General features: G+C 43.2%; 1 protein-coding gene across 1 annotated transcript in view; it reads right to left on the bottom strand.

Moving 5' to 3' along the window:
- Positions 1 to 26,237, bottom strand: part of NEK1 (NIMA related kinase 1) — a gene marked incomplete in the record, with an annotated part of 3,475,820 nt that overhangs the window by 2,112,361 nt on the left and 1,337,222 nt on the right. Inside the window, 2 exon segments of the mRNA XM_044062568.1 lie at positions 1,767 to 1,841; positions 1,940 to 1,987. Coding sequence (XP_043918503.1) covers positions 1,767 to 1,841; positions 1,940 to 1,987 — 123 coding nt within the window.

Below are 26,237 nucleotides of genomic sequence, written 5' to 3'. Positions count from 1 at the left end.
TGCTCAACAGATCTTCAGGGTGCATACTATCATATACAAATTAAAAGACGGATCCAGGAAATATCTGCACTTCTGGCTAGGAGCCAGTCATTATCTATTCAGAGCTCTTGCCCTTCAGTCTTACCACAGCCCCTATGGTTTTCACCAAAAGTATGGCAGTAGTAGCAGCTCACTTGATCATACCGGGATCTTGGGTGCTTCCATATTTAGACAAATGACCATAACCTCTCTGACCATGCATCATCTGACCAAACCACAGGACTAAGTACTCCAGTTAATCTCTCACCTGGGAATTACCATCAATCACAGGAAATCTCAACTTGAACCAAATCAGATATTGGAGTTCATCGGAGCCTTGTTCAACATGGTATCTATGACAGCCTCTGACCAGTAATGGAGGGAGTCAGAGCCAGAAGAACCCTCAGTTGAATCTGCATTGAGAGAAGCTTCCTCATCAGCCTGTCCCCAATTGGCTTCGGTCACAGTTCTGGAGGAACAAGTGGAAGATGCTGGTGACGGTGGTCTTGAATGATGTCTAGGAGACCTACCCAAGAATGGAGAAGGGAAGGGAAAGGAAGCCGGAAACAGGACTAATGGCAGTGATCAGATCTGAGGAGACTTTCCAGGCTTAGTTTTTGGATCTGAGGGGTTCAGATCTGAAATTGTGGAAATTTTTTTAAGGAGGTTCAGAACCCAGAATCAAAGGACAGATCAGCTCTGGGGAATGCTTTTTCACATTTTTTTATCCAACTTCTAAGGGGTTTGACCCCAGATGACACTGATGACAACTTAGACGGTAGCAAACCTCTTAATACCAGCTGATTTTTCTGATTTGTCAAAGCTGTAGGATTAAAAGCTTTGAAAATGCCACAACTTGAGTCTAAATGTGCAGGGCCTGAGCAATAAACACACTCAGAGTGCACATCTGACAAAGGAATTTTATGGCCGCAGACTGTACAGTTTTTAAAACCCAAAGGCTTCTCAGACATTTTTAAGAACTAAAATAACAAGAATCACAATAACAAGTACAAGAAAAAAAAATATAAAGAAAGTCTTTTTTTTTTGAAGATAAAAAAGGAAAGAAAGTTACCAATGACGATATGTAAAGAAGTACTCACAAATACAAGAAAGGGGAAAACCAATGATGGTACTAAGATTTACACCAGTAAGGGTAAGAAAATGGAAGGATAGCCCTATAAAGAACAAGTCTTATGGAAATGGATGATCCAAGAAAAAAAATTACAAGAAAAAATTCTCACTCACAAATAACCAGTTTGCTAAACTTGAGAGTTTGCTGTGACCATGTCCATTTGCTACTGTGGCAAACAAGATCTACCATATGTTAGGGGAACACGGCATTATGGGTAAATGTGGAGCTCGAGAGTTTCAGGTGTTCCACAAGCTGGAAAAGAGAGTAGGGTCGGATCCAAGCCAACAGTTGAGGAATGAATGAAAATGACAGCATCAGACCTGGAAATCAACTCTTTCCTTACCTGTGAAACACGATGGTGGATACAGTATGCCAAAAACAATGAATGAGAAAGGATAACATAAAATTTAAATTTAAAAGCAACCAGTATACCAAAACTTGTAGACAAACATAATTCACGTGCATGCTTCATAACAAAAACTGTCAATGCTAAAAGTTGACCGTGAAAAACATTTTAGCTCCATCATTTTAGAAAGCAAATAAATTCAGTTTAAACAAATAAAATGACATTTTTATAATACTGTAAATCATCAGCTTAATTACATGTTTTGTTTACCTTAAGTTCACTAATGCGGCCTGAAGCAAGAACATTCTTCCATCCTTGCTCTCTAGCTCTGTTCATTCGTTCAAGCTGTTTCAGAAATAGAAAACAAAACATGATGCATAACATCAACTTCATTAACTTTACAAATCAACCTTTTCTAAGCAGAAATGCTGACTAGCACTTACTCGCTCCTTCTCAATCCTTCTCATTTGTTCCTCTCTTAGCAATGCAATCTGCAAAGTTTATAAAAAAAAAACTATCAGATGCTGATGAAACAAATGAAGTTGTCAATAATGCCACCCATAAGCACTAATAGTTAACAAAAAAAAAAATTTTTGACATGAAAGTACATTAATACTGAATTAAAAAAAGTTCAAACATTATATATTCATGCTTGCAAATCTGCCATCTTCTACAGAGCACTTTAAGCATCACACTGGAGCCTTTCCTTATTCTAATTTCAGCATTCTTTCTCTTTTCTCCTCAGACCTTCTGAAATGCTACGAGCCAAATCATCATTACCTAAACACTTGTTGCTGTTTTGTAAGCATTAAAAAAGGCTATCACATTTTTTCAAGAAAAAAAGTACCATATCTGTAGTTTATAGGTAGAAAGTTGATAAATTAGGTAGAACAGGCATATCACTGTTGCAGTGAAGTCTAATTTCTAAGTTAAAAAAATGCAGACAGGAGCCAGACTAATATTCACAGATTTATTCCATATTTCAGATCAGGTGCTTTTGTCGTAAAAGTTCTGAAGAGTGGAATAAATCGATGAACACTACTCTGTCCCTGTCAGCATTTTTTTTTTACTTAAGTTTGTCCAGTGATTCATTTGTGTCCTAACTTCTACGTTAGTTAAGAATTAAATATGTGTGTTTATATATATATATATATATATATATATATATATATATATATATATATATATATATATATATATATATATATATATATATATATATAAATAATGTGTGTAAATGTAATACACACACACATACATATATTTGTATTTTTATAGATATGTTTATATCTATATATATATATATTTAAATACATCTCTCTCCATATATATATACATATATATATATATATATATATATATATGTATATATATATATATAAAAAATACAAACATACATGCACACACATACACATATATATATATACATACACACACACACACACACACACACACACACACACACACACACACACACACACACACACACACACACACACACACACACACACACACACACACTCACTCATACGGAAGCATAGCTATTCGTCACTCATGTGAGGTCAATAATTTATGTTTCACAGAAGACCAAAAATATCGATCCACAAATCATCAAATAAAAAAAAATCTAAACCACACACACCCTGCTATTTACATATATAAACTCTGTGATAGCACTACAGTGAAAAATGGGCAAATCCAAGTGAAGAGCATCAGTTATAGGCTGTCAGTTTGACAAAGCAGTATAGTTCCCAGTTCTAGGTAGTGAAACCTATGTGATGGAATGAAAATGGTGCTCCCTCATTCTCCTATTAGTCCTTCTTAACAATACAAGTCTGTATTGTTATGATACAATACATATTTGGAAAAAATATGCAAATACCTTGGAAACTAAGGGAGACTGGAGTGAGATCTGTTATACCAATTTCTAGAGTTTCTCTCTCTCATATTTACTACTGTGTTGAGTACTTAAGATAACTACCCTTGATTTAAGAAATATCAAGTCATTTATGAGCAGATTTATTAACAGTGTACTGCAAGTGGAAGTTTATGCCTGAATATACCGCTCAACTGTCCCCAATTTTAACTCGTTTTAGCTTTGTCCCTCTTAATCCCTTCTACAACTGATGACTTTTTGGTAGAAAAGGTGAATTAACATTAATAAAAATGACAATTAGGGTTATAGACTAATTTTACTTTAGAAAACACATATATTAAGTCACATTATCTTAGTCTGTCAATGTCTCAAGTTAACAGTACTAATATTTAAGTGTTCCTGATTATTTCTGGATTTGCCCCTGACTGGTTGAGAGCTACATGCCTGAATGCCCTGAAGAATTAATTACCAAAATTAGGAGTTATATACTTACTATAACTTGGCATCTGTGTTGTCCAATTTCATTTTTCCCCACAACTGGATCATAGGATCCAATCCAGCCATTCGAAAAGACTGATGCATCAAGTCTCAAACTCCTCCCACTCCCATAATGCCATGCTCTTCCTCTAACTCCTCTGATTGAGTTTAATGCCCCAGAAAAAAAAAAGAGAGCGAGAGAGAGAGTGAGAAGTATACAAACATAACTTACAAACAAAAAGATACCACCCTGATGTGGAGCTCAAATTAGTAATCAATGGAGGTCAGAATCCTCCATATACCTCTAGACTTTCTGGATAGGGGAAGGTTGAGTGGGATGTGAGGAAGAATGAAACTGGACAACACTGATACCAAGTTATTATAAGCACATAACTCCTAAATCTGATGTTGTCCATTTCATTCTACCTCACAACTGGGACAGAGTTCCCAGCTACTTGATTTGCCGGGTGGCCCCTATCGAAGGACATGCCTGAGCACTGCAGAGCCAAAGGCTTCTCTGTCGACAATATCCAATTTGTAATGCAAGACAAAGGTATGTACTTTGGACTAAGTTGCTGCAGCACAAATTTCATCAAAAGAAGTTTTAGCTGAAGTGGCCATCGACCTGGTAGACTGGGCTCTTGGAGGACAGGACAGCTGTAAGCCCTTCAAGGAACAGAAGGTAGAAATGCAATCCATTTTGCTAGGGTTACTTTAGATTTTGCCTGTCACAGGTTCATAGGTAGCTACTAGGCTATTGGCCCTAAGGCCTATATAAGCCTAGCCAAACTGTACCCTGGCTTTTGCCAACCAAGAATATTATTTTCCTGTGTCCCTGTCAAGCAGAGCCACAGAAGTGATCCCCGGGGTGAATTTCCCATCTCCCATCCAATCATTAAGATTTTTCTTGAAAAGTACTAATGAGGAGCTTTGTTTGATACAGATAGGTAGTTTGTTCCAGAGTAATGGGGAGTCTCTGGGACAGGAATCCATCCCTCCAGCATGTTCTGTTTATTGTGGTGACAAGGTTTAGGTCCCTAGAGCATGTAGCTCAGAGGGATTGGGATTTCTTTACGTGGAGCATGTCCAACAGCTCTGGGTTTGACACAGCTTTGTATGTTAGGCAGAGATCGCCTCTGAGTAGGTGATATATGACAGAGTAAAGCTGGAATTTTTTTAGATGGTCTAAGTAGGGCATCTGTTTGAGGCCGATAATCCTCTTTGTGAGGTATTTATGTGGCCTTTCCAGTTGTTGTACATATCTTGTGAGGTACATACCAAAAGGGGGTTGTACTCTATAATGGGTCTAATAAGTGATGAGTAGAGGGGAACAAAAACCTCTTTTCTCTGGATGAGAAACCTTTTGTGATGAGGTGTGCCACGTAGAAGGATTTCCTGGCTACTGCGGTGATGTGATTATCAAAGGAGAGACTATTGTCCACCTGTGTCCCAAGGTCTATTATCACACTTTCGGTGTTAAGTAGACTACCGCCTATGTGGTAGTTCATGGATACAGAGTTTTTACCAAAAGGGATGAGAATGCACTTTCTGGCATTGAGCTTGAGGCCATGGTTTTGACACCAGGCATCTCTCTCACTGAGGCCCTTTTGTAGGATGTCCACATCTTTAGGAGTTTTGATTATGGCTCCTAGTTTGCAGTCATCTGCAAACTTTGTTAGACAAAGACCTTCTCTGTTAGCCTGTACTACAGAGAAGTAGATACCAAACAGGAGAGGACCTAGGACTGAACCCTGTGGTACTCCACTTGTCACTGGTCTGAAGTTGGATTTAGAGTCTGCTACTTTCACAGTGTGAGTTCTGTCAGTGAGCCAGATGATAACCCATCTTGTGAAATAGGGATTTATACCTAATTTAGCACGTTTGTCTGTATTTACAGAGTGGGGGATGGTGTTGAAAGCCTTGGCGAGATCTAGATAGGCTGTGTGAACCACCTTACCCTCATCTACGGCTTTGGTGACCTCTTCAAAGAAGTCTATCAGGTTTAGGAGACATGATCTGCCTTTTACAAACCAGAACTCGGTAGGGTCCAGAGTTTGGAGATTACCAATGTCATTGTTTATAAGTTCAATGATTATACGCTCCATAGCCTTGCAGACCAGGCTCGTCAGGCTAATGGGGCGGTAGTTCCCGGGGTCTGTGGTGGCTCCCCCTTTGTGGAGTGGGATAACGGTTGCTGTGCGCCATACAGTGGGCACAAAGCCTGAGGTGAGGCTATGATTGAACATGGTACTTAGATGGGGTGCCAGTTCATTCTGTAGTTCATATAGAACGCAGCCTGGGATGTTGTCAGTTCCCATGGATGCTGTGTTCTTGGCTTTGGAGAGTGTGTTTTTTACAGGTACTTTGCATTCTTCCAGTATAGAGAAGGGCCCTTTAGGGGATGAGAGAGGGGTAAAGTTAGCACTGAACCTATCTGCGAAGATGTTGGCAATATCAGTTGGTTCTGTATATTTAATGCCATTGTGCTGTAACTCAGAGCAGATCTGAGTGTTGCCATTGAGATTCTTGACATAGCTATAGAATGCTTTGTAGCTGTCTTTAGAATCAGTGGAAATTTTGTTTTCTTAACTAGGTTTGGAGGATTTTATGAGGGATCTCAGCTTCTTACTGAGGCTGACCATGGAGTTCCTCCATTCATGGGATTTTACTCTTTTTTGCAACAGTTTCTTTCTTTTGTTGTAGAGTTTGTTTATAGCAGGGGACCACCAGATTGGCTTCCTTTTTTTGGAAGACAGCCGCTTAGTTCTGTTAGGGATTGCATGATCCATGCACTCGTTTAAGTGCTTATAAAGTGCAACTGTATAGGATTCAGCAGTCGTATCTCTCTTGTCCATCAGCATGGGTGTCGTGAAGTTTGCCACTTCTGTCTTAAGAAGCGTGAAGTTGGCTTTGGAGAATTTTTTTTACAGTGGTTTCCCTAATGGGGGGAGGGGGTGGGATGTGGATGTCTAGAGTGATTTGCTTGTGGTTGGATCTGACTAACGAGGAATTGACCTCTGGTGTGGAACACCGGTCGCCCAGGTTGGTAATGACCAGGTCTAGGATATTGCTGCCCCTGGTGGGGGTGTGGATAAGTTGATCCAAGGCACTGGAATTTATGAATTCCAGAAAACGTTGAGCACAACAGTTGGTACAAGTAGTTTTCCCAGTTAATGGTGGGGTAGTTGAAATCACCCATTATTAGGGTGTTAGGCTGTACCCTAATATTTTCCAGTGTATCAAGAAATGAGGAGTGGGAATCCTGGAGCATGGTGGGGGATCTGTAGCAAGCTACAATTTGCACTGCGGTCTTGCCCAGAGTTAGTTGCACTTGGATAATCTCAAATGCATTATGCTGAGTAACTAGCATGGAGGTGTGAATAGCCATCCATTTTAAGGAGTGCCTCGAGTGAGTGCATTTTGAGGTTTAGACTTCTAGCATTAAGTGGCACCACCCTCAGATTTTGCTTGCTTGTACCTGTTACAGTGGTGAATTTGTCATTTGAATCTTGCCTAAAAAAGGCACTATAGGGGTGGCAGGAGCCTTAGCCAGTATCCAGAATCCCAAGGGCGACAGCTGCAGGCTATCTCTGGCAAAGCATTGTGGTTTGTCGATCAAGTCATCTAAGGCAGACAGATACTGGATCCCCTTAGAATGACACCAGAAGCTTAGCCAATTGTTGAAGTCAATCATTTTGTCCTTGTACTGTGGTATCATTATGGGTGATGGCAGGATGCTACTGAGGGCTAGGGTCATACCTGCCTGGGCTACAAGATCAGAAAGCTCCTCCATGTCTCTCTTCATGTAGTCCAGGGATGTACGTCTCAGGTCATTCACACCAACATGGACAATGACAGTCTTATTTGTACTTGCTGTGGAGTGACTTGAGTGCATGCATTATGTGGCGGACCTTAGCTGACTGGGTGAAAAGGAAATGAATAGCTCAGATTTCCTATGTTCCTTTCTCCTGTGCAGACAGAAATGCAACTGTCTATGAATATCAAGTAGGTGAATAAGAAGTTATGTACCTACCATAACGTTCCATGTTAGTTGTCTTCTCTCGCCTTCTTTCTTGCTTGATGGGTTCGGAGCCGATCCTCGGCTCCGACTCGGCACTTGCTAAGCTCGAGAGTCACTTTTACCAGCTCGAGGCAGCCCCATATCCCATGATGCAAGGCGGTAAGTACCCAGATCTCGTTTGATGACAAAGGGCAGTAGCACCAAGCATAAAACACTTCCCAAAGGAAGAAAGAAAGAAAGAAAGCTTACAGGATGTAAGAAAGACCAGGACTGAATGGTCTTCAGCATAATAACTCCTTAGAGTAACAAGGTCTGTCCAGGCACGGGGGAAGGAGGGAGGGTTGCAAGAAAGAAGGCGAGAGAAGACAACTAACATGGAACGTTATGGTAGGTACATAACTTCTTAATGTTAAGTTGTCAATCTCGCCTTCATTCTTGCTTGATGGGACCGCGTCCCTAGCACCTCTATCCTGGGTGGCTCAATGGAACAAACTCTTGAGGACTGTAGAGCCAAAACTGGCTCTATCCCTGGAGGCCAAGTCCAATTTGTAATGGGAAACAAAAGTATGAGGAGTGGCCCAAGTGGCCACTGCACAAATAGTGTCTAAAGGAAGTCTAGCTTGAAAGGCTGTAGAAGTAGCTAAGCTCCTAGTTGAATGTGCTTTAGGTTTTGAGCACAGCTGTTTTCCCCTGAGCAGATAAATTTCAGAGATGACCGAAGAAAGCCATCTAGACAAGGTCACTTTAGAGACAGGAAGGCCTTTCTTGTTATCCGCATAGGAAACAAAAAGTTGATCAGATTTCCTAAATTTTTTTGTTCTGTCCAAATAATATCTGAGTTGGCGGTGGACATCAAGATAATGTAGTTTTTGTTCGGCTCTGTCTGAATAGTTAGGGAAAAATACAGGGAGATCAATGGATTGATTCAAATTGGTCTTTGAGGCGACCTTAGGCAAAAAGGTCGGATTAGTTCTCAATGATACTCTGTCTTTGTGAAAAACCAAATAGGGGGGTCGAACCGATAGAGCATGAAGTTCAGACACCCTCCTGGCCGATGTGATAGCTACTAGGAATAAAGTTTTCCAAGAAAGAAATTTTAGGGAGCAAGAAACAGCTGGCTCGAAGGGGGGAAGAATCAAGGATGTCAGCACTAAATTTAGATCCCATTGAGGAGGAGGATTCCTGATTGGAGGCTTTAGCAGGAAAATTCCTTTCAAGAAGGCCCTACAAAGCCTATGGGACATAATATTGTGATCTGCAATCCCGACATGAAAGTTCGAGATAGCAGCCAATTGAACTCTGACTGTGGAAGAAGAGGAGCCTGCATGAAAAATCTCTGCTAAGAAGTCCAGGACTGCCCGAACAGGGGCAGTGAAAGGATCAATATTCTTGGCATTAGCCCAATAAGAGAAACGTTTCCATTTGCTTGCATAAATCCTCCTGGTAGAGGATTTTAAAGAAGCTACTATGATGTCTCTAACAGGGTTAGAGATCAAAGGAAGCCTGGCTAAGGAAGGAAGTGGAGCAACCATGCTGTGAGGTTGAGAGAAGGGATAGACCGGTGCAGCTGACCGGATTGGTGAATTAGAAGATCTGGCACTGGGTCCAGATGCCACGGCTGCACCAAAAGGTGACGATGGAGGAACGGGAACCAAACTTGTCGAGGCCAGTAAGGAGCAATGAGAATCAATTTGGCTCTCAAAACGGTTGCTTTCTGGATAACTTGAGGGATCAGAGGAAATGGAGGAAAGGCATAAAGAAGTCCCTGGGGCCAATCCTGGGTCAGAGCGTCTCTGGGGGGATGGCCTGGAAGAGGGAAGAGAGAGAAGAAGTCTGGGCATTTGCTGTTTTGGGGAGTAGCAATAAGATCGCAACATGGACGACCCCATTCCAGAAAAATCTCTTCCGCTATAGATTGCTTGAGAGACCACTCGTGAGGCATGAGAATAGCTCTGCTCAATCTGTCCGCTACAATGTTGGTTTTCCCAGGGATATGCGTTGCTACCAGAAACCGATGAGAGGAGATTGCCCATTGCCATAGTCTGAGCGCTTCTCGACACAAGGGGTAGGACTTGGTTCCGCCCTGTTTGTTGATATACCAAACTACAGACATGTTGTCTGTGTGGACTGCAATTGTCCCTACGGGAAGAAAGTCGTTGAGGGCTTGCAACGTTAAAAGCACTGCTCTCATCTCCAGGACATTTATGTGCAGGTGGTACTCGAACGGCTGCCACGTCCCATGAACCATCCTGCCCTGATAATGACCCCCCCACCCGATCAGGGAGGCATCCGTGGTGACAGTGGCTACTGGGGATGAGGGTACAAAGTGTCTGCCTTGGTGAACCTGGGGAGATGTGATCCACCAAGCAAGATGATCTTTGCAAGTCTGTGTCACCAGAATCTGGTGACGCATTGGAAGTTGTTGGTACGACCACTGTGTGAACAGTATCCACTGAAGAAGGCGCATGTAGAAGCGAGCCAGGGGAAGAAGAGTAATGGCCGCAGCCATGAGGCCTAATACCTTTAGAACCATTCTGGCCTGTACTTTCTTGTTGGCCAGAATGATCCTGACATGACTTTGAATGTCTGAAACTCTTTGATCTGTAAGGGTAGCTGACATCCGAACAGTGTTTAAGTTTGCGCCTATGAAAGTAATAGACTGGCAGGGCGATAAGGATGACTTTTTGAAGTTGATCGAGATGCCCAAAAGAGTACAAAGCTTTATTGTGTAATCCCTGGCTTGAATAAGCTGATGCCTGGTGGTGGCTGAAAGGAGCCAGTCGTCGAGATACGGAAACACCTGGAATCCTTGACGCCTCAGGTGAGCCGTGACCACTGCCATGCATTTGGTGAACACTCTGGGGGCTGTAGTGAGACCAAAGGGCAGGGCTCTGAACTGGAAATGACTGGACCCCAGCCGAAATCGGAGAAATCTCCTGAGCGCCTGTGAATTTTGATGTGATAGTACGCATCCTGAAGATCTATTGAGCACATCCAGTTGTCCTTCTGTAAGAAGGGCAGAATTGACTGAAGAGTGACCATTCGGAATCTTGTCTTCCTCACAGACTTGTTGAGTCTGCTGAGATCCAATATTGGTCTCCAGTCTCCCGTCTTTTTGGGGACCAAAAAGAACCTTGAGTAGATTCCGGGCTCTGAATGGTCTGTTGTAACTGGCCGAATGGCTCTTTTTTGCAGTAATTTTGAGACTTCTAACTCTGCAATTTCCCTTAGACCGGGTGGCACATTTGGAAGGGAATTTGAGGGGTAGAAAGGACTTTCCTCGAAAGGAATTATGTAACCCTTGGATATGATCGACTGTACCCATCTGTCTTGAGTGAGGGAGTGCCAGGCTTCTGGGTACAGTGATAATCTTCCCCCGACTGCCTCCAAGGAGGGACAGCCGGGCAACATCTCAGGGATGCTGAAAGGGCTTGTCAGAGAGAGGCTCTCTGTTTCCCTGGTTTTTTGGACCCCCTCTGCCTCTAGAGCGGCGTCTGTTGTTGTTACCCCTCTGCCTCTAGGGGTAAACTGACCACGTGAATCCGGCGTGACTCCTTGGGATTTATGGAACCACATTTTGCCACCTTTCTGTCCTTTGGGGTAAGGTCTAGAAGGGTGGAAAACGGACTCCACGGCAGAAAGAGTCTTGCCGTCCTGCTCACACCTGGTCAAAGTTTCCTTCACTTGAGGGCCAAACAAAGCTGACCCATCAAAGGGAGAATTTGTGAAGGACGCCTTAAAGGGATCTGCAAAGTCACATAGCCGCATCCAGGCTTGGCGCCTAAGAGCCACACCTGTACCTGCGGCCCTACTTGCTCCATCAGCAGCATATGATATTAGCCGCATGGAGGAGTTTGCAATGGAATTAAGGGTTCCTAGCTGCGAAGCAATTTTTTCCTGAGCCCCTGCAGCTGTAGGATCCTGTACAACATCACCTAGCTCCTTAAGGATATCCCTTTGGAGTCTGGTGAAGTGACATAGGTAATTCAGCAAACGCATAGCAAAGGTCGCTGAGGAAAACATCCGCCACTGCCTATCCATGGTCCTAGAGTCCTTATTAGGAGGATGGACGGCACGGAAGGATCTGCAAGTTCCTTCTTGGTGGCAGCAGCCACCACCATGGCATCAGCGGGACACCCTTAGTGAGGAATTGCTTATCACACGGGCAGTAATAAATTTTGAAGGCCTCCTAGGGACTGGCTCTACAGAGTCAGGAGCAGCCCACGCCTTTCGGGCAATAACCTGCATAAGGGGGTCGAAAGGCGGAGACACCCAGGAGGTGGAGGGCCGAGATCCAAACGCCTCTAAGTATAGAGACTCATCCGCAGAGGGAATATGGGTGGGCCAGTTTCCCTCTGTCTAAGGAGTTCTAGGATGTCTGAGAAGGAGACATCCTCAGAGGGGCATCTTGGGGATCCCTCTGACTCATCTAAGTCAGTATCTGAAGTGATAGACTCGTGGGAGTCTACATGTTTCCTCTTACAGGTCCTCTTCCTAGGAGGATCCCCGAAACATCAGGAGAATCCTCGGAAGAGGGGATATTCCCAATGGGGAAACCTGAGGCGGAGGATCTCAGGGTCCTGTAGCAAGAGAAGTGGCAGAGATGTCAACAGGCACTATAGAGGGAGGAGCTAAGGGAACAGACTGCTGGCTGATACCCGTCGCCAGCACACTGTTCATCACCTCGAATGCTCCCTCCCAGGAAGGTCCGAGAGAACCCGCTCAAGAGCTAGGAACTCCAGGGACCACTGAAAGGGAAGTCTCCGAGGCAGATGTCGGAGCAGAGCTCACCAAGGCCGAGGCTCCAAGGGAAGAGCGGTTCGGACAAGGGTCCGATGCCACTCACCCCTCGGAGGAGACCATGGAAGCCCGCCACCGAATCCCTCTAAGGAAGGTCTCAAGAGGAGATAAGAGTAGAGGCTGAAGGAACAGAAGGGGGTATCTGTCCCTCAGCCGTAGCAGTAACCATTCGAAGACTCCAACTCCAAGCTCTGGGGTAGAGTTGAAGGAGGAACTGCAATGGCGTGTGGACCAACAGCCGCCTGTTGAGACGGGCTATGTAACATTTGGGCCAGTGCCTGTGACTTAAGTAATCTACTGACCACTCTCTCTAAATCATGGTCAGAAAGCCTGGATGACCTTGAAGATCGGCTCCGATGGCTCCGTTCCGAGAGGAGAGGTGAAGCCGGAGCCGAAAGTATCGGCTCCAAGGAAGGAGACCTAGACCTCTTCCTCGAAGGAGCCATCGGAACCGAAGAAACTATTGAACCTGTCGGAGCCGACAACTTATCGGAGCCAAGAGGTAGCTTCGATGCATCGGCTCCAGCCAGAGCCGATACAGCCACAAAAGTAACGGTGTCGGAGCCGATCGGAGCCGACACTGATGCCTGAGCCACATGGTGGTCGGAACCGATCGGAGCAGACACCGAAGTGGTCGAACCAGAATCGGCACCGATACCCATCGGTGCCGAAGGTTTAGTTAACCCAGAATCGGCTCCAGCCGGAGCCGATCTCGACTCTGAATGAGTCGGAGCCGAGGCCGCAGGCTTGGACACAGAAGCCTGGGCCTTGGAAGACTTAGAAGTCTTGGATGGAGCCGACTTAGCCGGAGAGCCCTCCGGCTTAAGAAGGCCCCTCAAAATCAGCTTATTTCTTCTTTCCTGCAGGACTCTCTGGCTGAAAGAATGACATATAGCACAGGAGTCCTGCAGGTGAAGAGGCCCCAGACAGTACAGGCAAGAAGTGTGACCGTCTGTCAGTGACATTTTCTGACAGCACGAGTCACACTTCTTAAAGCCTGAGACCCTTTCTTTAGACATGGTGTAAAAACACACAGACACACACACCAGTCAAAGAAATTAAATTAAATATACCAAAAGGTATAACTAGTAAACACACACACACACCCTAACAGGGGGGGGGATGGGTTGGGTGAAAGTCTGACTAAAAAAGTAAGAAGAGACAGAGAATTTTCTGTCAGAAAAGGTTTAAAACTAATATAAAACTAACAATTAAGGGTTTTTTTGTTAAAAGGGGCTAAAATAGCAAAGTAGCAAATCACTTACCAGGAGCTGGTAAAAGGAGGACCTCATCAGCGAAGCGGCAAACGAGATCTGGGTACTTACCGCCTTGCATCATGGGATATGGGGCTGCCTCGAGCTGGTAAAATTGACTCTCAAGCTTAGCAAGTGCCGAGCCGGAGCCGAGGATCAGCTCCGAACCCATCAAGCAAGAATGAAGGCGAGATTGACAACTTAACATGTATATATTCACCTTTGTTAGAATGGTTTGGAAAAAAGACTGGAAGATGAATGGACTGGTTTATGTTAGCCTCCATGGCACCTTCGGCATAAAGGAAGGATTCGTCCTCAGAGAAACTCTGTCTTTGAAAAAGGTAATATATATGGCAACCGAGAAAAAACTTCCAAGAAACCAAGGCAAATAAGATAAAAGATAATCCACAGACAGGAAGAACCGAACCAAAAAGCACAAAGTGCAGCTTTATTGAACAACAAACAGGTCAATAAATCAAGCGCTTTCGCCAGGCAAATACCTGGCTTTGTCAAGAGAAAAAGTAGTGTGACTGAAAAGTTTAAATACTTAAGCATCTGATCACATGGTACTTAATTAGTTCAACAAACATCCACTTAAGAAGGCAGTTAATTAGTAACTGAACTCAGTGAGTGAAAAGTATGCATATGAAAATGCAGAATAAAATTTCAAATAGTGAAAACACTAAAAAATCATTTAAAAATTATGTACAAATGTGTGCATAAAAATCACAAATGTGTAAGATAAAATACATTTACTAATTGTAACAAGAAAATCATAGCCTAGCCCTTCTCAGCTTTAGTACACTGGATATATTAATGGCCTCATTGAGACCAGGGGATTTTGCAGCATTAAGTCTAAGCTGCCATAAAAGTTCTTTATATTCAAGGCGGGCTTCCCAGTCACCTCCTCTGGCATCCTGGGTTACCTGTTCAAGAACCATAAACTTAAGTTTCATGTTAGAGCAAGAAGCAAGATGTTTAAAAAAAGCATTAGTGTCCTTTTTTGTAATGTCATATTGATGTTCATAAATTCTTTTTCTAAGGGGTCTCTCAGTCTTCCCTATGTAGAAACTGCAACATTCTGTGCATAATCCTAAGTACACCACCCCTTTTGCTCCGCAGTTGTAATATCGGTCAGCGTCAAATCTAAATTTTCTAGATTATATATATATATATATATATATATATATTAATATTAACCTAAAAGGGTTATTTGAAAGAAAGCATCTATCAGATTCAAGGCATTGTTCCCCTAAACTTGGTACCTATAAATGTGGGGCATGCAAGCAGTGTTCCTTAATCATGAATGATAGTTGTTTTTATCTTCCATCTAGAAAATTTAGATTTGATGCTGACCGATATTACAACTGCGGAGCAAAAAGAGTTCATGAGTTATATTAATTCTACCTCACACTTTCTATCTTTCACTTATGTTAGTAAGGACGTACTGAACTACCTGGATATATCAATACAGAAGGACTACTGTAATCACACCTTTAAATCCAAGGTATTTAGGAAAGCCACCTTTTCTAATTCATACCCTCATTTTGACAGTGGTCACCCATTTCACCAAAAGAAGGGCTTGGTTAAGGGGCAATTCATTCGTGCATCTAAGATGTCTAGCACTGATGAATATTTTCTTGAAGAAGTTAAGTTTTTAAAAAAACTTTTTTTAGAAAGAGGTTACCCTGCCTCCTTGGTTAACAACATGGCCCAAGAAGTGACAGATAACAGACAAACCAAGTATTTTCCGCTGCTAGGTAGTGGCTTTCAGCAAGTTGAGCAGTTTGAGAATTTGGAATACTTTAACTTGCATAATAGTTTTATTCACACATTTTCACAGGATTCCCAACTGGTGGAACACACACAGTGCTTAAACACTGGCCACTTTTGATGCTACATGATGACTTTAAAGGGATAATCCAGGAACGTCCCAAATTTGTGACTAGAAGGGATATTAACCTAAAAGGGTTATTTGAAAGAAAGCATCTATCAGATTCAAGGCATTGTTCTCCTAAACTTGGTACCTATAAATGTGGGGCATGCAAGCAGTGTTCCTTTATCATGAATGATAGTTCTTTTTATCTTCCATCTAGAAAATTTAGATTTGACGCTGACCGATATTACAACTGCGGAGCAAAAGGGGTGGTGTACTTAGGATTATGCACAGAATGTTGCAGTTTCTACAAAGGGAAGACTGAGAGACCCCTTAGAAAAATAATTTATGGACATCAATATGACATTACAAAAAAGGACACTAATGCTTTTTTTAAACATCTTGTTTCTTGCCCTAACATGAAACTTAAGTTTATGGTTCTTGAACAGGTAACCCAGGATGCCAGAGGAGGTGACTGGAAAGCCCGCCTTGAATATAAAGAACTTTTATGGCAGCTTCGACTTAATGCTGCAAAATCCCCTGGTCTCAATGAGGCCATTAAAGGACAACCGCACCCTCAGACTCAAAAAAACATTTATTTCATCATGGTTTGGTGTTTCCTACATTTTAACAGCACTCTGGGACTATTCAGAGCTTTTTAGATATTTTTATATGCAATTTCTGACTCTGACCACATGGGGGCTGGCATTTTGAAGTAATTCAGACTGTTTATTCTGCCTCTAAGTATCCCAGAATACATTGTTTGTCTCCAAAAAATTGCATCAGATCTGCCACGTTTTCCCTTAAGCTGCTGTCACTTCATTGACTTAACAGGCATTCACTGCTGTCTTAAAGTCCCCTACTTTTGGTTAAAATGTTATCCTTTTTCAATGACTACTTCAAACACAAGCAGTGCAAATGCTACAGAATGGAACTCAAAAGTGCATTTTATTGCTTTTGTTTCTTAGAAATGCTAACTTGCTTTCTTTTGTGAAGGCTGAAATCTAGTTCTTCAAGGCATCTCCCCTCCCACTTCACACCTACCTTCCCTAGCTGTCAAAGAGCTAAGGATAATTTGACCCATTGTCTGCATGTGATTGACAGCTCACAGCAGGTGACCAGAGTAATGTACTGTTTTCTTGTCAGCCTTTCCCTCCTTACAGTGGGACACTTTTTGTTGCACTCCTCCGATCAAATTTAGAACTAAGCTACATAGCACTGGGAATAATCACCGTTTTGCAAAGCATCAAACTCCCACTTATTTTTCCTTCCCGTTTGATTAAATAGCTAACAAATGACACACTATAAACATGAAATATTTCACAGACTTGCATGACAGCACCAACATGCTTTTTAAGACATAATTTAAAAAATTACGGTATTGCATACTTCTTGTAATCTGATGTAGTGTTGTCGATTAATTGTGACAGACATCTGCTTATGTAAAAACGTGCAATTAATGTATACGCATGCTTATTGCAAATTTATGCTCTTAGTTTTTGCAGCTGTTACTGTGCTTCTGCCTGTAATTTGTCACATATTGGTAGGGCAATGTAAAGCAATATGACAATACAAAAACAAAGTTTACAAAATTTAGAAATTACATCCAAAAATGAGACTCACCCACACTTACCCACTCACCTCACCACACTCACCCACTCACTTCACCACACTCACCCACACTCAACTCACTCACCACACTCACCACTCACTCACCACTCACTCTCACTCAGACACTTCACTCACCACACTCACTCACGCTCACCCACACTCAACTCACTCATCCACACTCACCCACCACCCACACTCACCACACTCACCCTCACCCACATTCACTCACCCACACTCACTTCCCACCCACCACCCTCACCACACTCACCACCCTCACTCATTCACCCACATTCAGCTCACCCACCCACATTCAACTCACCCACCCACACTCAACCACTCACTCACTCACCCACCACACTCACCCACACCAACTCACTCACCCACACTCAACCGCTCACTCACCCACACCCACTAACTACACTCACCACCCACCACACTCACCCCACTCACCCCACTCACTCACCCCACTCACTCACCCCACTCACTCACCCCACTCACTCACTCACCCACTCACTCACCCACTCACTCACCCACTCACTCACTCACCACACTCACCCACACTCACTCACCCACACTCACCACATTCACCCACCCACACACCACACTCACTCACCCACCCACACACCACCCTCACTCACCCCCCCACATGCACTCACTCAACTCACACACCACACTCACTCAGCTCACACACCACACTCACTCAGCTCACACACTCACCCTTTCACACACCTAACCACAAGTTTGTTTTGGCAACACCAAGAATGACCCCAGGCTTCGTCCGAGGAATGCACGAGTAATTATGTACTTTGGCTGTGCAGACATCAGAAACAGAAACACATGCCTACACAGATCTTACACATCACGCCGCTCCATTCAAATTGTACATGAAATGCACCCATTGAACAGTTTTCTACCTACAACATTATTAAAGTACTTTAATCCAACACTAGTGAGCTCTACTTTACACAGCCCAGTAAACCTGTCCACAGATTCAGCTTCTACAGCACAGTCCAATAAACTGTCTACTGTACATTAGTGTTAACACAGGAATTTCCAGTTCTTACCAGCATAACCACATACACAGTCTTCCACCTCAGACCTTTCATGAAAGATGTTTTATTTTTAAACTTTCATCCTTCCCACTTTAGGGGTCTTACATAAATCCCAGCAAAAAGGAGACCTATAAACTGCAATCACCCTGATCCAAATCCATCCAAACATGGCTGCAAAACTAAAGGTGTTACGGTTTTGAGGGGCGGGTTAAGCAACCATGCCCACACCACCTGGGAACAATCAAATTCTTCTTGTCTTTATAACTACACAGTTCCACAACCACAGGGAAAAATTACCCAGCAAAGGCACACCAGTACCTAATGGAATTAAGTGACAATTCAACACTAAATCATAAATCACAAAACGGACTTGATCAATTCACTATATGAAGAACATGCCAGTATAGTTTATTTAAAGTTACATCTAACTACCAGATTGTGCTGGGACAGCTTTAGAGATAAAGTGGTTTTGTAAAATTCAGCAGATACTGGCAGAGTGCCCTTTATCACACAAACGTGCACACACTTGCCCCTTATCACACAGATACGCACACACGTGCCCCTTATCACACAGACACAAAGTTTGTTTGGCAACAGCTAAAATGACCCAAAGGCTTCTTCCTTCTGATAGCAGTCTGTTAACTACAGGTTCATAGGTTTGTACTAGGCTAGCGGCCCTAGGGCTTATACAAGCCTAGCCATAACAATTCCCTGGCTATTACTTCCACACTATTTTCTACCCTGGACCCCTGTCTAGCAGGGTAAGTGACGTGATCCCTGGGGTTAATTTCTTTCTCCCATCCAATCGTCAATGTTCCGTTTGAAAAGGGCCAAAGAGGCGGTCTGCTTGACATGTATGGGCAGTCTATTACAGAGTCTGGGCAGTCTCTGAGTCAGGAACCTATCCCTCCAGCATTTGTTTATTGTGATGACAAGGTTTACATCCCTGGAGCGTGTAGCTCTGAGGGATTGGGATTTCTTTAAGTGAAGCATGTCCCAGAATGGGTACATGTTTTTTCCCAAAGGGGATAACTATACATTTCTTGGCACTGAGCTTGAGCCCATGGCTCTGGCACCAAGCATCTGTTTCTGTAAGGCCCTTTTCTAGAGTATCCAGAACATTTGGGGATTCAATAATGGCTCCCAGTTTGCAGTAATCTGTGAACTTTGTTAGCCAGAATCCCTTAGCGTTGGCCTGTACTTCAGAGAAGTAGATGCCAAACAAGAGCAGTCCCAGGACTGACCCTTGTGGTACTCTGACTTGTCAGAAGCTGGATTTGGAGTGGGCTACTTTTACAGCATGGGTTCTGTCAGTAAGCCAGTTGGCTACCCATCGAGTGACGTAGGGATTAATGTCCATCTTAGTAAGCGCGCACACACACACACACACACACACACACACACACACACTTGCCCCTTGCTTGCATTCTCACACACACACTTGCCCCTTGCTTGCATTCACACACACACACACACACACTTGCCCCTTGCTTGCATACACACACACACACACACTTGCCCCTTGTTTGCATTCACACACACACACACACACACACACACACACACACACACACACACACACACACACACTTGCCCCTTGCTTGTATTTACATACACACACACTTGCCCCTTGCTTGCATTCACACACACACACACACACACACACACACACTTGCCCCTTGTTCGCATTCACAAACACACACACACCCTTGCCCCTTGCTTGCATTCACACACATCACTAATCATACTGCCTATGCTGATAAAGCAATTCCAATGTCCATAACTGAAAAATCTGGCATGGTACAATTAACACCACTAAAGCTACTGATGTGTTACAGTAAGACAATCTAGCAAACCTGAGCGAACAGTCAGTTCGTACAAGACCAGTGTTATTGCAAAATATCAATGCTAATAATACATATAAATGGAAACAAATGGGTGCCGCTGATGAAATTATATAGTATTCTCCATTCATAATGAATACTCCTGCTACGCTAACTCAGCAGAAAGTACAGTTGTGTACCTACTATAAATGTAGATGTTCAAGTGTATTCACTGTTGCAGTCATTACTCTTGGGTTATCCTGCTGGCAGGCTACTTGCTGTCGGCCTGAATTCCAAAGTCTTGGTCTGGCGTTGGTTGCTGTCACCTCTTCCCTGACGTCAGTGTGCCAGGGGTATAAAAGATGCAGCCGACGCCATTTTCTTCAGTTTTTCTTGGCCCAGATGTCAGGTGCCTCCAAAACGGTAGGCTAAAAATTATGCCAATAAACATGCATGCACTAAGGTAACCATTTCCTTCATCTACAAGCAAATACACCACATAGGTTGTATAGAATAGAGAAGTACAGATAAGATCCAGCAAAAGAAAGGGGGATGGTGGGAGGGTAACCTGGACTGCAACAGTGAATACACTCGAACATCTACATTTATGGTAGGTACACAACTGTACTATGTTGATAGTGTTTCACTGTTGCAGTCAGTACTCTTGGGTTGAATCCCAAAGCTGAGGATGGGTGGCTAGGGCTAAATAGGATTAGGAGAGGCTATGAGGCCCTGCAGAACTGCAGTGGCAAAGCCTGCTCTGGATTTAGAGTAGAGAGGTAAGTGGTAGTGCTTTGTAAAGGTGTGCACCGAACTCCAAGTTCCAGCCTCTAAGATGTCTTTGGTTGGTACTCCTCTGAGGAAGGCTGCTGCTCTGGTTGAATGTAGCCTAATGTCCTTAGGCACTGATTTGCCATGTTGTGAATAGCAGAAACTAATGCAATGGCCTATCCATTTTGAAATAGTCTGTTTTGAGATAGCCTTTCCTTGTGATCCTGCAGCATATGCCACTAAAAGTTGCTCAGTCTTTCTGAAAGCTTTAGTTCTGTCCAAGTAGAAGCATAGCTGTCTGTGTATGTCCAAATAATGCAGAAGTCTCTCACCCTTGTTCTGTGGGTTTGGATAAAAGGTAGGCAAGTGAATGATTTGGTTAAGGGCCACACTGGACACCACCTTAGGCATAAATGTCGGGTTTGTCCTCAGAGAAACCCTGTCTGGATGGAAAATGATAAAAGGTTCCACAGCCATGAGTGCCTGTAACTCCGAGACTCATCTTGCAGAGGTTATTGCTAGGAGCAGAGCTGTTTTCCAGGATAAGAATTTTATATCAGCTGTTGAGGATGGCTCAAAAGGAGGCAGTATGAGTTTTTCCAAGACATAATTGAGGTCCCATGCAGGTATTGGTGCTCTCCTTGGATGTCTTATGTTTTGGCCCCTCTGAAGTACTGCCTTATTAAAGAATGAGAAAAGATAGGTGGTTCTGTATTGTAATGGGCTGAAATGGCAGAGGCATGGATCTTAATTGATGAAAAGGATAGGCCTCTGTCCAGCATCTCAGTTAAGTATTGTAAAATCTGAGGAATGTTTGCAACAAACCTGTCAATTCCTTGTGCCTGGTTCCAAGCACAGAATCTCTTCCATTTTTCTGAATAAGATTTTCTGGTACTGGGCCTCCTGGCCTCCAAAATATCATCCATCACAGCTTTGGAGAGAGGAGTGTTCTGAATGGCTACATTATCTGCCATGCTGCCAGATTTAAGGTCCTGAGTTGGCTGTGCAGGATCTGATTGTTTTGTTGGGTCAGTAAGAGAGGAATTTGAGGCAATGTCCAGGCTGGACCTTGAGACAAATTCTTTAGGATTGGGTACCAGTGCTGGCGTGGCCAGTATCATTTTTGGCTTCTCTTGTCTGACCTTTAGGAGTACCTCGGGGAGGAGAGGCAGTGGAGCAAAGGCATATACTGTTAGGTTTTTCCAGCTGAAGGATAAGGCATCCACTTTCCATGCTTGCTTGTGATAAGTGTTTGTGCAGAATCTCTGTAGTTGGCAGTTGTGAGGGGAGGCAAACAGATCTATGTCTGGGCATCCCCATTTCCTTGTTATCATGCTGAAGACTTGTGGATCCAGTTTCCACTTGTGGGGATCCATCAGGTTTCTGCTTAGTTTGTCTGCCAGAGTATTTATCTTTCCTGGCAGGAATTGTGCTTGCAGGTGAACTTGATAAGTCAATGCTGTGTCCCACAAAGTCATGGCTTGTCTGCAGAGGGGGTAGGAATGTGTGCCTCCCTGCTTGTTTATGTACCACATGACTGTAGGATTGTCTGTCTTTATCAGTAGTTGTCCTGGATGAAGTAGATCCTTGAAAGCTGTCAGGGCATTTTGAACAGCTAGCATCTCTTTTTGATTGATATGAAGATGCATCTGGCTTGCGGGCCATGTGCCCTGAATACATTTTTCTGCCATGTGGGCGTCCCAGGCGTAATCTGATGCATCCGTTGTTAGTGTCTGCCTGGCTGTGGGTAAAGTGAATGGCTGTCCCTTGTTGTGGTGACAGGCCTGTGCCCACCATCAAAACTCCTGTTGCAGGCAGGGAATGAGGGTAATTAATGTTTCCAGGCTGTGGCAATGTTGAGTCCAAACACTTTTTAGATACCACTGTAGTTTCCTCATATGCAGTCTGGCTTATGGAATTAGCAGGATGCCATGAAGCCCAAAGACTGCAGAATTTTTCTTGCAGATAACTGGGTCTTTGTTGCCAACATTTTGAAGTAAGAAGTCAGTTGCCTTTGTTTGTCTAGCGTGAGATAAGCCATCTGGGAAGTTGTATTTAAGCTTGCACCCAGAAATATTATCTCTTGAGAGGGTACTAGTTTTGATTTATTTTCGTTTACTGTGTACCCTAGGCAAATTAGTAATCTTTTTACAAATGCCAGAAGCTTTAGTAGAATGTCCTTGTTCTCTGCTTGAATAACGCAGTTGTCCAAGTAAGGATATATTTGAATTCCTTTGTCTGCAAAATGCAATTACTGGTGCCAGGCATTTTGTGAAGACACTGGGTGCAGTAGATAAGCCAAAGAGCAGTGCAGAGAATTGGTAGTGCATTGAGCCAGCTATGAATCTGAGGTATCTTCTGCAAGATTGTCTGATTGGGACATGCAGGTATGCCTCTTTTAGGTCCAAAGTTACAAGCCAAGCCTTCTTGCCCAGCATGGGCAGAAGCTGCTGCAGAGTCAACATTTTGAATTTTGGAACGTCCAGAAATGTGTTTAGAATAGACAGGTCCAGTATTAGTCTCCAGGCTTTGTCCTTTCTGGGTATCAAGAAAAGTCTTGAGTAAAATCCTTGTCCCTGTTCTTGCTGTGGTACTCGCTGAATGGCCCTCATGTCCATGAGGGATGAAACTTGCTTTTGTGCTTCTGCCCATTGATTGTCTGGCATACCTTTTGCCCTTGGCAGGGTGTGAAAGTGGAACCTGTAGCCCTGAGACACTATATTCAAGATCCATTTGTCCTGGGTGATCATGTGCCAATTTTGTGAAAAAAGTGCTAGTTTTCCCCCTAAGGGGGTTGCCAAAAGATAAGTGTTTGGTGCTGGCAGAGGAACGTCATTGGGACTGTTTCCTGTATAGCTGTGATTTGTCTTCTCCGCTTTTGGAGGTAAAAGTACCCCATTGTTTAGATCTGTATGAGCCTTGGGGTTGGGATCTGCCTCTGGGGCATCTGTATCTGCCTCTTTGTGGCCTGTCTGACACCAGAAAGGACCAATTCTTTGTGGGCCAGTTCCTGCTAAATCTGGGTGGCTGCACCTGTAAGAAATCCTTAACTGTCTGCATGGACTTTGCTTTGTCCTCCATTTTCTTCAACACCTCCTCTGCTTTAACACCAAAGTATCATGCTGTAATGGAGCGTCTAATAATTTTGCTTTAACATGATCAGGCAGATTCTGTTCCTTTAACCAAGCATGCCTCCTAATGACAGAACCCGTAACAGCGGCCCTGCAAGAGGCCTCCAGAGAATCAAAACCACATTGCAAAGTATGCCTTCCCACTTGTTCAGTTGCATGCAATAAATCCTGTATTTCCTTGTTTTCTGCACATTCAGAATTTGTTAATATTTTCTGTTTATCAGTGACATTAAGTATTGCTGATATTTAAGCATATGAAATTGACAATTTAAAGCCATCTCAGCCACGGTAGCAGAAGTGTAAACCTTTTTCCCCATCTGTCTAGTGCCCTTGAATCCCTATCAGAGGGGATAGGGTTTGTTGCAGTGGAAGCCATGACCCCTTTGGGACCCTGAGAAATAGTTTCTGGGTCAGCAGCAGGGTTTTTATAAAGAAATTTATGTGAATCTGGAAACCTGTAGTATGTCTGGCTTAACAGGTGCAGGGGGTGTAAAGAGTCAGGAGGCAGACCGGACTCTGAAAATACATCATCTACAATGTCTAAAACAGGGGGGATAGCAAGAGGCCTGTGCTGAGGTAGTAAAGGAAAGTCTCTGAGCCTTTTCTTAGATTCTGAGTAGTCTTGGCTCTCCCAGTGGAAGTGCTCCCTCATGGTATACAGGGTTTCCCCAAAAGAATAATCCTCAGGAGGAGAGGCTGAAGGGATAGATTCTTCAGCAGCAGAATCCTCATAGGGAGGAAGAGAGTATTCCTGTTCAGAAGAAAGTCATAAACTATATCAGGCAGCACAAAATAGGACGAAGTGCATTCAAACAGGGGCTGTGTGTAGAATTACATTTTGAATTCACTAGGAAGACTTATCTTATCAATGAAGCAAAAAATGCAGACGAAAATGCAGGCAATCCAAACTTTTCAGTCGTCCCTCAAACAAATGCAGTTGACAGGATACACATACAATGAAAAGGAGTTCCACACACCACATGGATTTTATTAGGTTGAGTGGGCTGGGTAAGGCAGGTCTGACATCACAATGTGGGAGGAACACTGGCTCTTCTATACAGCATGCAAATCAGGCAGGGATTATGTCACTTTGGGGGGAGGAAACATCCCGATAGCTAGAGCAAGAGCAGATGGCAGATGTGACATCATAATTTCAGAGCCAGCTACAGGTTTTTCAAGTTGGTTTGCAAAGTGAAACAAAAACAGTATAGAAAGCTAGGAAGCAGAACAGGGAAAACAGTTGAGTGGGTTATTTTTTAAAGCTGCAAGGATGATTTTTTTAAGCTTTATCAAAGAACAGGGACTGGAAGAGTCAGCAGGTTGGGGAATCTGCTTTAATATCCTGTTGTTTTCCTTTAATATATCCAGTGTACTAAAGCTGAGAAGGGCTAGGCTATGATTTTCTTGTTACAATTAGTAAATGTTTTTTATCTTACTCAGAAAACTGCGAAAACTGCACTCAGAAAGCAACTACAAAATCCAAAAGAGCGCAGTAGTCTTGCCTACTGCGCTCTTTTGGATTTTGTCTTTTATCTTACACATTTGTGATTTTTTTATGCACACATTTGTACATCATTTTTAAATGATTTTATATGATTTTTTAGTGTTTTCACTATTTGAACTTTTATTCTGCATTTTCATATGCATACTTTTCACTCACTGAGTTCGGTTACTAATTAACTGTCTTCTTAAGTGGATGTTTGTTGAACTAATTAAGTACCATGTGATCAGATGCTTAAGTATTTAAACTTTTCAGTCACACTAATTGTTATCTTGAGAAAGCCAGGTATTTGCCTGGCGAAAGCGCTTGATTTACTGACCTGTTTGTTGTTCAATAAAGCTGCACTTTGTGCTTTTTGGTTCGGTTCTTCCCGTCAGTGGATTATCTTTTATCTTAATATATATGGCAGTTTGGATGATAAAGCCTGAAGTTTTATACCCTTTTGGCTGACATAATGGCCGCATGAAAAATGGTCTTCCAGGACAGAAATGCTGTCACAGGAGTCAGCCAGTTCAAAGGGTCTCTGAATGAGACCTTGTAGGATTAATG

Source organism: Protopterus annectens, chromosome 2.part1 (genome assembly GCF_019279795.1).
Source record: "Protopterus annectens isolate FY-2018-M chromosome 2.part1, PAN1.0, whole genome shotgun sequence".
NCBI lineage: Eukaryota > Metazoa > Chordata > Ceratodontiformes > Protopteridae > Protopterus > Protopterus annectens.
The sequence above is the reverse complement of the archived record's forward strand: the minus strand, read 5'-3'. Positions and strand labels throughout refer to the sequence as shown.